This window comes from Pinus tabuliformis, chromosome 7, assembly GCF_031772625.1.
Source record: "Pinus tabuliformis cultivar Carrire ecotype Pingquan chromosome 7, CPIR1, whole genome shotgun sequence".
NCBI lineage: Eukaryota > Viridiplantae > Streptophyta > Pinopsida > Pinales > Pinaceae > Pinus > Pinus tabuliformis.
The window spans coordinates 904,119,045-904,132,470 of NC_142293.1; the positions used below are offsets into that span (position 1 = coordinate 904,119,045).

At 37.1% G+C, this 13,426-nt stretch overlaps 1 protein-coding gene across 1 annotated transcript in view; it reads left to right on the plus strand.

Moving 5' to 3' along the window:
• Positions 1-13,426, plus strand: part of LOC149250539 (DNA-3-methyladenine glycosylase (MAG)) — a 97,778-nt gene that overhangs the window by 42,400 nt on the left and 41,952 nt on the right. Inside the window, exons 2-4 of the mRNA XM_089459124.1 lie at positions 4,510-4,581; positions 4,899-5,022; positions 5,680-5,750. Coding sequence (XP_089315250.1) covers positions 4,510-4,581; positions 4,899-5,022; positions 5,680-5,750 — 267 coding nt within the window. The remainder of the gene's footprint in view (positions 1-4,509; positions 4,582-4,898; positions 5,023-5,679; positions 5,751-13,426) is intronic.

Sequence of the window (13,426 nt, forward strand, 5' to 3'; positions counted from 1 at the left end):
GATTCTCCATTGGAATCTTTGTTAGAAGATTTACGTCTACTTAAAAAGAAGCAAGTGTCTCGCAAATGGTCTACATTCCACATTATGTGGGATCTATAGGTTAAAAGGATGACGGTATGATGACAAAGATGTGCAATGTGTCAAGTTGCTTGAAGTGTTTTCATCTTCAAGCAAGCAAAGGAAGCTGCTAGAAGAAAGTCTAGATGACCACATGAAGGAAGAGGTATGTATATATTTGGTAATAGATAGATAAAGTCATGTCATCATATGGTTGCAGATAGAATGGTTGAATGCTCTATCTCATGAGCATGACTGAAGAAGAAGGGACTCTTCCTTACAAATGATACATGAAGGTATGATGTACCTTGAACTCTTCTACATATTGACAAGATGAAATCAACATAATATGACCTCATGAAGAATATGAGGTGGTTGGCATTCATGGTTCCTATGATGAAGGAACTATGTATAGACGATCCTGTGGAAGCAATATGTGAAGAGAAGGTGAAAGAAGAGTTCGTGAAAGATGTATCTATAGTCACGTAAGATAAGATAAGTGATCAACATTTGAGAACAAGAAGGATTAACTATGACATCTCCACGAAGAAGGTATGAAGACCTTGATAGATATGTTGGAAAATGAAAACCTTGGTAATATGTGTCTTGGAGATGGATTCATACATGTGCAGGATGTTGATGTTGCAAGAAGCTGATGTCATGACGAAAGGTCATCATAAAAAGGTAACATTGATTTGATGTTCATTTAGATTTTTGAGATCACTTGGTTGGGTTGAAATAGGGCTATCGAAAGCGAGTTGTAGATGTCACCTACAACTAGTACTGATGAGATTGGATGGAAGATCTTGAAAGAAACATGACTTGGAAAAGTTAGTTGTATGAAAGATAGCTAGATGTGGACTAGAAGATCACTTTTTGATAAAGAGAAGGATGACATGATTATTGGTTCAACACTATGGTTTGCTGAAAGGAAAGTAATGGAGAAGAAGGCCAATTCCCTATGATAAAGTGACAATGAAGAAGGCTCCATGATGAAGAAAATGAAGTTCATGGCATGATGCAAAAAGAGGAGCCCTACAAGCCGCTGGTAGTACCATGATGTCCACCAAAGATCAAATAGTTGCTGCTAGAAACAAGTCCCTAGTTGAGAGGGAGCTTGGGCAAGTCCCTTGTTAAGAGGGATATTGGGTATATTCCTTTTATAAGGAATGAGTTGATCATCCCTAGTTGGGAGGGAGAGATAGACACATCATTCTTGTCTTCATGTTATGAAGAAAGAATGGAGGATTGGGTAAGCATATGAGATTGATTCTGATACTCTTTGAAGATGTGGTAGGGCATCCAATAAGCAAGAGTAGTCGAAGAGGAAATTCCTTGAGGATGTGTTATTCCAAGACAGGAATGATCCTAAAAGGACATACCTTGTGAACATCTGGATGGGGTAAGTTTCTTCATAGACAATGATGAATGGTGTCTATTAGTCATTGTCTTGCCAACATTGTGCTTTGATCTTGTGGAGAGATAGAGCTGATAGTCAAGGCCTTGCTATGTGACAATGCTGCTTAATATGATGAGATGCACTGGTATAGGCTGAGAAAATAGATTATGAGATGACTTACCAATCCGACTCTTCTTATGAGAATTCTTCAGTATGAGAATGTCCAAGTACCTTGTATAGATTATGAATGCCTCGCTAGTTAAGAGGGAGTGTTGAAATATGTAACTAGGTTCGATCTTCACAATGACATATGTAATCATTATTTTATGTATTTGATGTAAAGATAATTTTATTATTAGTATTGTCATTCTTGAAGCATGGGTTTCATGCTCAAGGTAAATTTATTTATAGTTCAAGCACCCATTGAGTGCTTCTAGGGCTTGTCATTGAGTCAACAAGTCAATTGAGTCATTGTCATGTATGGAAGACCCTTTTGGGCATGTTGTATCTTGTAAAGAAAATTATTGTATAGTCAAAAGTGTCATAAAGACCCTCCAAGACCTTGTCAAACAAGCAGCAACAAGTCGGCCTACATGAAAGAGCAAGTTGGCCTCATGAAGGGCTATTCGACCACCTTGTGAAGCCTATATATAAGAAGAACTCGACCTCACCAAAGGGACACTCATCAAGTTCATTGAAGCACAAGAGAAGGCTCATACCTAGCAATGAAGGAAGAGATAAAAGGAAGCAAAAACCAAATTTGAAAGGGACAGTTTTAGGGTCAAATTTCCCACACGTGTGAATGGACTAGGGCAACAATTGTTGCAGCAAGGTTGAAAATTACAGTCATACTAGAGGGCCGAAATCAAGAAGAAAAGGGATCATCTTGCAAGCCGAGTTCCAAAGGAAGAAGCAACTCCTCAAGTGAAGGAATAAAAGGATATATTTCACCATCTTATACCCACACGTGCCAATCCCGGGTTTCTGCAGTAAGGTCGAGTTGCAGTCCAAAAGTTGCTGTGGTCGAAGTTGGTGGAGAAATTGCTGGGGTTGAAGTTGTTGGAGAAGTGCTAGGGTTAAAGTTGTTGCTGTAAGCTGTGTGAAGAAAGCTCATCAAGAAGGAAGGTTGACTTGGTCTTGGAGGAGTCTTTGTCAAGGGTCTTTGGTCTTGGAATTTGTGATTTGAAGTTCTATAAGAAGAGAAGACTTCTTGTGGATTTTCCTTTCAAGAGGAAAGGTTTTGGCCCTGGCTTATAGCCTACATCTTGTGCCTATTGAAGAATCTAGGGCAAAGTAGTTATGATAGGATTCTTCTTGTAATGATAACAATTTGTGAAGCACTTTTACTTTTCTTGTTAGCTTGATCTTCTTCTTATTATTCGTGTAAGTTCTTTTACTTCATCAAACTGCTACCGAAATACAAAAGACAAGAACACAAGATGTTGGCTCTTTGCGAGGGCAAAACCTCTCTCTCTTAGAGAGGAAAACCCTTTCTCAAATTTCTCTTATTTAAGCTTCTATTGAACATTGCCAAACCCTAGACCCTTGACAAGAATATCCTCCAAGCACAAGTCAACCCCTTTGTTCTCTTTCTTCCGATACTTTGTCCTCCTTCTGGGACTTCGTTCTTCTTCTGACAACTGATGATAGTCCTTGTTATGTTAGCTCTAGAAGAGATACTTCTCCTTGGTCCTTTGTGTACTCTTTCACATATCAGGAGAACCCTATCTCTTGCCCAACTAAGCTCTTTCTTCGATATAGTTGCAGACTTTATATGACAGCAGTGCAGCCCTATTTCTTTGCACGTGTGAGGGGTTTCCTTAGGTGAATGTCCTCTTTCTTCTTTGCTTGAGTGAGCTCCTTCTTCGCTTGAGTGAGAGGCCTTATAGGCCTATTTATCTAGCCCAAACAACGATATATATATGACTGTAGTAGAGGGCTGCTATGACAGCAGAGAGACCCTCTATATCTTCGCACGTGTAGCTGTAGTTGACCTTAAAGAATATAATGATCATTAAAATATTACCAATATTAAAAAAATTAAAATATATATTAGAATATTAATTAAAAATATTAATTTAAAAGTAAGATAGTAATAAAAAGATAAGATTAGGTTAAAAGGTTTGATTTAAGTTAGGAATCAGAAAGCAAGAAATAATTAGGAAGAACTGAGATTAATTAGGAAAGGAGTTAAATTGATTAGAAATTAGATTTTAATTTAATTTTTAAATTAACTAAATAAATCAATATTTGCTCCTTTATTATTCAAGTCAAGTTTATTTAATTCTTTAATAATTTATATCCGTTATCTGATTCGTTTTCGAAGTCTACTTTATTAAAATCAAATTTATTCACCGATTCTTTCCTATATAGTTTATTTACTTTCTAACGGTTAAATTTTAACCTCATCCTCTATTTAAAGGGGTTTAGCACTCTTCATATCATTAGTAAGCTTCAAGCCCCTGAAGATGGGTGAAAGGTTCATCCAAAACATTGGGGAAGCATATGATTTTGACACACAGTTTTCTGGAATAATAATTTTTATATTCTATGTATTTTGGATAAAAAATGATTGTTTTTATTCAATCTGCCAGCAATCTGTTTCAAGAAGAGGCTGGAAATGTATCCCATCTGGATCCTCTGGCATTTCCAATCCAGAAATGGATCCTTGCCAGAGCTGGATCCCATTCACATAAACGCAGATCTGGAAACAGAGTATATCTACTCAGCAAAACTCTCCAGTGTAATACAGACATATGGGAATATACTTGAAAGGAATATATTTTTGAGTAATATCTCCATAAGGAATGTGTGCTGTGCAAATTTAGTTTTGGAGCCTTTTAGTGAAACATAGCCTATATGAATTGTTTAAAAACTTCAATGTTACACTTTCTCTATTTATTGTTTTGTGGTCATTTCATTTGCTGTTGTCCACTTTTATCTTGTAAGACATTCATCTTACGCGCGACTATAAAGTTATAGTAATCTAGCCAGTTCCTCTCATTTGCATTTTGATTTTTCTTTTATTAACAATCATTAATTGTTGTACACAGGTAGAAGCTTATCGCCAAAATGATACGGCATGTCATGGTCGCTTTGGTATTACAGCACGCACTGCCCCTGTGGTTGGTTTCCAGCTTTTCAAACATACATGGTTTTCTTGACAGTATAAATCAAATTGCAATAACATGTTAAGAGGAGCAAATTTTTATTGATGCATATTTGCATCTAACTTTTAAGCATTGGTATACTAAATGTTCTCTAGACTGTTTATCAAAAATTGCATTTATATTCTTGATAGGGATAGTGTATATGTATGATTGTTCCAAAGGCTAATAAACCTAATCCGGAAGATGGACAGGGCTATCTATAGATAAAATGCTGTATCTATTCTATGCTAATTATTTTAATTCTCTTTGTAACTGACAATATCCCTATATAGTTTGGACCAGGAGGCCATGCCTACGTCTATCTGTGCTATGGACTTCATATTATGCTTAATGTGGTAGCAGACAAAGAGGGTGTTGGTGCAGCTGTTCTTATTCGTTCCTGTGCTCCTGTTTCTGGTATGCCTTTTGGACATTTTTCTTGCACCTTCAAATGGAAGAACTTTCAATGTTGCATTCAATTTCGAGGTGTATTATTCTTGGTGTACATTTATCCTGAGTCATAATGAAATATATAATGTATTTCCAAAAAATTTGTTGTATCTGTTTTTGCTTCATGACGAGGAAATACAACCTAGAACATGGTGGACTATTAAAATTAATCCAGCATCCATTATAATTATGAGGAAAACTGCAGTGCTAATTAAACTAGAAGACAAGAATCATGAAGATCAATGACTTTAATAACAAAGGAATATAGTTGTTCTAGCAGGAGACCTCAATCATCAGCGATGGACTTCTTTCTAAACTACACTGTTGTAGCGATGACATGAATAGGTACATTATTTGCTTTGTTTGACAGATCTGTATATACTATAACCTAACCAAAGAACAGTGGTTATTTGCTCTCTTGCTTAGCATTGAAACCCAAAAAAACCTAATGAGCAATACTAGATTGAGAAATGTATGTTCAATTACAATTCCAAACTGGTTTAACATACATTTTATAGCTAGTTCTTTTATTTGTTTCTTTTTCCAATATGAATGCTGTGAGGGGATTTACTTTAGTCTGTTTTATCTTAGAATAATTTATGCTCAGTACAACTGAATTTGCAGGTTTGGAGACTATACAATGTCGGAGAGGTCAGACAACGAACAAGCCCATTCTACTTACTGGGCCAGGCAAGGTTGGTAAATCATTTCCTTGTTTGCGTCTTGGCTATTTAGGTAAGTTGCATTTTATGCTAGACCTTAGGTTAACTATTAAATGAACACTGAATGTGAAAAAGATTAACAGTAAGTCAAACTTACTAAGGTGATAGAGCCTGGTCTCTTGCTGTTGGGCCTGTGGGGCCAATATTTTATGTTGCTATGAGGATGTATGCAGTGTTGAATGTGGAAGTGGTGTGACTAAACAGCTTGAGCAATCAATAATCACTGATCAAAGATTGACTGGGTGACTTGTGAATTGCTGGATATATATACTTGTTTACATTTTCTCCGTACTAATGTTTTTGTAAAAGATTCTGTTCAATTACCTGAAATATTGTAATATGTAAAATCAATAGTTTTTTCTGCAACAGCTGTCTGATGAATACATCAGTAGAAAGCATAGATAAGCCCTCACCATTTCCTTGCGTATTGGTAATCATAGTTTTAAAACTCAGACCCAGTCTTTGAACTGGCCATCTATCAAACTGGGTTTTGAACTGGAACTGGATTGAAATGGATTCAAGGAACCGGTTTTTAAAAAACTACATAAAATAATTGATTCTAATGAATAAAAATATTTTTAAGATTCCAAACCATAAGAGACAAGATATGCAAAATTTGCTCATCTATATACCTTAGCATGTAAGGGTGAATATATCAAAATGGCTGAGTGCAATACATATCAGCAACAAAATACATAATCAACTAGGCTCTAAATGGCTTCTAGAGTCCAAAGACCATGTTACAAGCTACTAGGCCATTGGCCTACTACAAATCACTGATCAACGTAATTACTCATCAAACTCATCACCACTACTAGAAATGGGATCGTTAGCTGGAGCTACATAAATATCGTTTGGCTCAGAGTCTTCAGACTCCTTGGATTCCTCAACATTATAACATGATCGAAAAAACTTAACATGCCTAACCAATGATTTTGGTTTGAGTGAAGGGTACATTTTTGTTAAGGCCACGACAGGAGTTCAACAATCAATGTCACCAACATTAGAGAAGTTCAACAATCAATATCACCAACATCAAAGTACATAAAGGGCTTGGTGCTTTTGATTAAAATTCAATTCCATACCCTCATACATGATACAATTAAATGAAAATGCTGCAGTCCTACCAATCCTAAAATCTTGAAAATTGTTAAGTCTATTGAATTTAGAGTGGGATATGAAGTTCTACTTTCTCCATATGAAGTCCAATAAGGTTGGAACCATTTAGAAACATCTTGAAGCAATTAATGATAATGTTAAAATTTTAAGTAAAATGATAGAGTTGAAAGATAAAGGAAATGTCAACTTTACGAAAGATAGAGGAAATGTCAACTTTACGAAAGATAAAGGAAATGCCAACTTTGACTCTAAGAATTTTACATTACCATTGATTTCTAGCATTGCTAGGGTTTAGGGTTTAGGTTTTTATGGCGTGATTGGTTCAGAGCAAGATTGGTTAGTTTGGATCAATTTGTATCAATTTGGTGCCAAACCATTACAAACTGGTCCATCGGTCTGAGTTGGTTGCCAACATGACTCTTGGCCTTATCCAATTGATTGGTTCTCGTTCAGACTGGGCTAGTTTTTAAAACTATGTTGGTAATAAGCGGTATTGGATTGCTTGAGGGTTATGTTGTCATCGAGCATTAAAGTCTAGGAGGTGCAACAACACTAGGGTTGATGTTGTACACCTTTTGGGATTGGGAAGAGGGGTTCCAATAGTAAATATTATTGGTTAATTAGCATTGTCTTGTCAAGTTGTGGCAAGGATATTTGGAACAACAATACAAAGTATGTAAAATTTCTATTGCAATTAATCTGGTTATTATTCTCCTATCTTTTAGATTATTTGTCCCACTAAATTATTTACTGAATAAAATACCACTGCAAATTTCACCAAATAATAAACCACAAGAACATCACACATAAAATAAACACCAATATTTTTGGACAAATTGTCCCTAGAAAGACCCCAAGGTGGGGAAACCTGTTCTATAGATGAGGGTTTATATTATTAATTCGTCAACGAATTGAGAATGTACATAAACTGCTTGCCTTCAACTGGAAAAGCTTCGACAATTTTCTCTTCACTTCAACTAACCAAATCAAATTGGAAAATCGTGGATTTTCCTTTGCAAATCAAATTGGCCTCTATTGGGCAACTCACATTGCCTTTGTGAACTCACATTGCCCACTGAAATGTGCAACAACCTTCCCAGAAATTCGCACTACCTTTGGGAAATTTATCGAATGATTTTTTCTGCCTCCAACAACTCAAATAGCCTACTCGCATTGCCCCCAACGAATCGATCTGGCAACTGGAAATTGAAACCATGTCTCCAACAACTCGCACTGGCAAATTCAACCTCCCTCTTGTAGAATAATTCGACCTCCTTCTGTCTCTCAGAAAATTGGAATCACTGTGAAGAAATTACTCCGACAAATCTCTCCTCAACCTCTCCCGCTGAAATCCTTGCTGTTGGTGTCTCCCACACTATCACTGCACATTCCTTCTACTTGAATAATATTCTCTAAGAGCCCCATCGATTTCTTCTTATATTCTCTCGTTGTCTAATCAACGACCAAGATCAAATCCTTATCAATGGCTAAGATCATCTTGGCTTCATCTAATCACTTTTCTATAAGTCACTAGAAAGAAATTGACTTGTCTCAGTTAATATTGATTAACTAAGTCACATGACACGAGGACATGGAACACAGAGGACATGTAAATACAAGTATTCGATATGAGTCACGATGACCTTGAAAAAATGACACATGGGACATGCTTTATATATATATTAAAAATATTGAAATATAGTGCTTGATCCATATTTTTTAGAGCTTAGAGCATTTACAAATATGAATCATGATGATATCTATTTAGTAATTTAGTAATTTAGTATTTAGTATTTACAATTTTACAATGATACCTCTTAACGCTCACAAAGAATTGGCTCCCTCTATGAACCCTAATATGATGCCTTTTGACTTGTAGCGAGTTATTATGGCTCCTCCTTCAAGAGGGTGGCAAGAAGTTAAAAAGAAGGGGAAACAAGGAATGGGAGAAAGAGTTGGATTAAGAAATACTTTATAAAAGGAAATAAATAACATATAAATTAATTATCTAACTTTAATCTTGTATTTGTAATATGCACGTGCACTCTTTAAGTGTGAGGTAAACAATATGCACCCTGTAGTGAAGCATTTAAATCAAACAATATATATCCCTATACATCATTAAATGCTTTGATGTAGAGTCCATATTGATAGCCTAAATATATTGTACATCTATATTTTGTTTTATTATATTATGTTGTGAGCATCATAAAATGAAATTTTCATTTTTGTTTGTTTGTTTGTCAATGTCAAGTTGTCTGTGATCCTCCAGGCTTGACATGTGGCTTGAGGAACCCGACCCAGGGGCATCTAAGCCATCAAAGTCACCTGGGGATCGCACCCGGCCTGGGCCACACCAACTCTTAGTTGACTGGATTTTTTTAGCATTTCTCCTCCCCCTAGCACAAGGCACAACAACCCCCCGTGAGGTTTGATCCTGGGTCACCTTGTTGACGAGGCCCATTCTCAACCAGTTGTGCTAGTGGGACTTGACAATGCAATTTTCATTTTATAATGAATAAAAAGTATAATTAAAAAAAAGAAAAAAGAGAATATTATTGACTTTTTATGTTTAAAAAACACATTAATCCATTATTTTATTTTTATTTATTTAATATATTTAAAAATAATAATAATAATAATAATAATAATAATAAAATAACATATATATTTTCTTTTTAATTCACTAGTCAGGGGAAGTTTGGGCGTAACAATACATTTTACCACTAGCTCAAGGTGCTCCATGACCTTAAGCCCAAACCTTTGGGAAATTAAACTTTGCCTAATAATAAAAAACTCCAAAGTCTTCACCATTAAATCCAACTTTTTTGAATAAGAAAATATAAAAATAAAATATTAAAAATTATTTAATAACAATTTTATAATTTTTAGTATAAGCATGAAACCCCTTAATCTAATAGTTTTATTAAAAGTTTCATAACACATATCTCAAAATGAAGTACATTTAACCACTACTTCATGATGCTCTTTGGCCTTAGACTTGAAACTTGAGGAAATTGAACTTTGCCCAGCAATTAAAAAACTCCAAAGTCTCTACCATTAAAAAAAATGCTACCTACCAAGCGTCGTCTGTGGGAATTGAACCCACGACCATGTGGTTAAATACTACCTCCCAAGCATCGTCTCTGGGAATCCCTCCATCCACTTATGAAATTCGGAAATTCCCCTTAGTCACATGCTAAGTCGTGTCTCAAATCCCCTGGTTGCGCACTCAGCCCTACGAATCCCTTAGTCGCATGCTCAACATGGTCCAACTCTACTAATGTCCAAACAACCCTGTCTCTACTCCAATAAGATGTAAACACTGAAAAAAAACAGCAAACTCAACTTTAGTAGAATACCTCATGAACAGAGACAGAAAAAATGAAAAAAAATCAAGACACGTGATTTTAATTTGTGATTGTCGTGGGACACGTGTCCTAAAATCGAAACATGTTAGGGCACGTTTTCGCCACAGTCCAAACACATGTCACGATTTTAGGACACAATAAATCATATTTTACATTTTTTATGCATTGTGTCATGTCTGACACGTGGAATAGGGGACACGAGACCCTAAGGGACGTGTCCTGTGACTTAGCTGATTAATTAACCCATTTCCTTAGGTTAAACTTAAGAAAATATTAAAAATGGTTAATAAATCTAATTAAAACATTTCCCCTTTATAAAATAAACTGGGCTTGGAGATAATTAATCCTCTTGTGATCTAAGCCTCATTGACACCTATTGAGACTAGAACACCTATCCGAGCTACATAAATTAACACTCCCTCTTAGGTAGGAAGGTGTTATGTACAACACACATCTTGTCTCTAAAGAAGATGAATCTCACCTTCCCCAAAGCCTCCGTCAGGATGTCTGCTACCTGCTGATATGTGGGAACATATTGTAGTCGAACTGATCTTTCTATGCTGCCACCTGCAGCGTGCTTGATCTTGTAGATCTAACGTGGTCCAACTGCCGCCTTGCCTGTTGGTCTAGCCACCACCTCCCAAACATCATTCTGCATGATTGAGGTGTACTCCTCAACCATTGCATCCTGCCACACCTGCTGTTGTGCAGCCACCTGATAGCTGGAAGGTTCATTATCCACGATCTGACTCACTAATGCCATGTAGCCAGTGTACTTGTATGGTTGTCTCTGCTCTTTCCTGCCTGTCTTAGGAGTCCCCATAAACTCCTGGGCATCCCTAAGTGTCTGTTGAACCTCTCGATTCCTCCTACCAATTGTAGAGTGTGGAATTTGGACTTCCACATCCTCCTGATGCATCTCCTGAATCTGCTGCATCTACTGCTCCATACTCTACAAACTCTTAGGAACACTTGTACATGAGCCTGTGCTTGTACTGGTGCCTGTGCTTGCACTAGTGACTGTACTCGTATTGGCTTGTCCCTGAACCTGCTGTTCTACCCTTGGAGCTTCTGCTGGCTGCTCACTTTGATCAACTACTGCTGGCAAATCTTTGGACCTCCGATAAGCCTTGTCCTCCATGAATCGAAATCTCTCTTGACTATAATCCTCCTGGCCCCTGGAATGAATATCCAATATGCCTTAGAAGTCTCACTGTACCCAACAAAATACCCCTTCTCTATAATCTGTTCTAGCTTGGGACGTGTATCCACTAGAATGTGAGAATATGCTAAGTTGCCAAATATCCTGATGTGGTTGAAATTTGGCTTCTTCCATATAAACGCTTCTTCCGGTGTCATCTTTCCCAATACCTTGTGTGGGACTCTGTTCTGAATATATATTGTGGTACCACATGCCTTTGCCCATAAGTATGGTGGCATATTTTGGTCACACTGTTGGAATCACCCGGGGGGGAGGTGAATCAATATTTTTTTCAATTGTTATATTATGCCAGTTAAGATTTTTATCACAAGTTAGACCAGAACACAAGGGATAAAATAAAAAATAAATTTATTGATGAATATAGTGAGGACTCCAATCCTCTAAAAACAAATCTCAAGCTCTAACTTGTACAACAAAATTTCTGACTCCTTTAAGGCTCCAACCTTGAACAAATCCAAGCACCAACTTGGTCAAAACGAGGACTCCAATCCTCTCAACAAATCCAAGCATCAACTTGGTCAAAATGAGGACTCCAATCCTCCTAGGCTCCAACCTTTCCAATCAAATTCTATAAGATGTCTCCAAAATAAGTTTCAAATACATTTTGAAAGAGATCTAGAAAGCCTTCTCAAACCTGCTCCAAGAATGCTTCAAGTCTGCTACAATAAGGCTCCCAAAGGATGCTCCAACAAAGGATCAACAAGACTGTTAAAAAATCTGCTACAACAAGTCTTCAAGTGCTGGTCTTCAAATAAGGCTTCAAGTCTGCTTCAAACACCTCATGAACTGCTTCAAGAATTGGTTCAAAGTCTGCCTCAAACAAGGTTAGAAGAGCTGCTCCAAATAATCTTCAAAATAGTTTAAAATTTGCTCCAAAAGGGGCTGCTCCAAAACTGAGGATATGTCTGCACTCTACAAGGTCGAAATTCTTCACAGGGCTGAGTCTACTATAGCTCTGTCACAAGTTCAAAACTCTGAGTCTGCTACAGATTTGTCACATGTTCGAACTTTCCTACCTCAGGGCTGAGTTCCAGGGATTTGAAATGTCACAGAGATGCCCTAGTCTAGGGCTGAAAATCTGCTCCACAGGTTGAGGTATAGTGGTCTGAACTTTCTGCTCCATAGGTCCAAGTTCTGTGCTCCACAAAGGCTGAGAATTATGCTCCAAAAGGGCTGAGAGTTCTGTTCCAAGAGGCTGAAGGTTTTGTTCCAAGAGGTCAGAGATTCTGCTCCAAATGAAGGCTAAGAAGTCCGCTCCACAAGGTTGTGTACAGGGGTCTGAAGACTTCAGAGGCTGAGGTCTGTTCTAGGTCTAAAACATCCACAGGAGGGCCAAGTTCAGGCAAGAAGAAAGAGGTCCGAAATTCTTCTCCACAAGAGGCAACAAAGGAGGTCGAAATCCAGCAAACGTAGGCTCCAAAAAATTGATCAGAAATCCACCAATAAACCTTGATCCAAAACAGAGATAATAATCAAAAAACCTTTCTTTATCTTACCTCTATGTTCATGAGTTATGAACTTTATCTTACTACTTTAGGTCCGAGCTTTTTGTCTTCCTTGGTCGAGGTGGATGAGCAAATGGAGGAGTCGTGTTGTCTATTTATACTAATTCAACCATGTATTGAACGCCAACATGTCTTTTGGAGAGGGGCCGACTTGAAGAGGGGGACAAAAATTGATTTCTTCACTTAAAAATTTCATTTCTTTTCATCGGAGAGGAGTGAGGAGGCATGCTATAGCTCATTGGAAAGGGCTTAATGTGCTCTTTGTATCTAAGGCGTCTTTATCTTCATCAAGTCATCCTTTGACATCAATAACAAATTTTTCTTCCAACAATCTCCCCCTTTGTTATTGATGGCAACAATCTCCTCATATGCTACTCCCTTTATGTTAATTTTAGTTAACAATGGTATGTTCTATGCTTAACACAATTACTT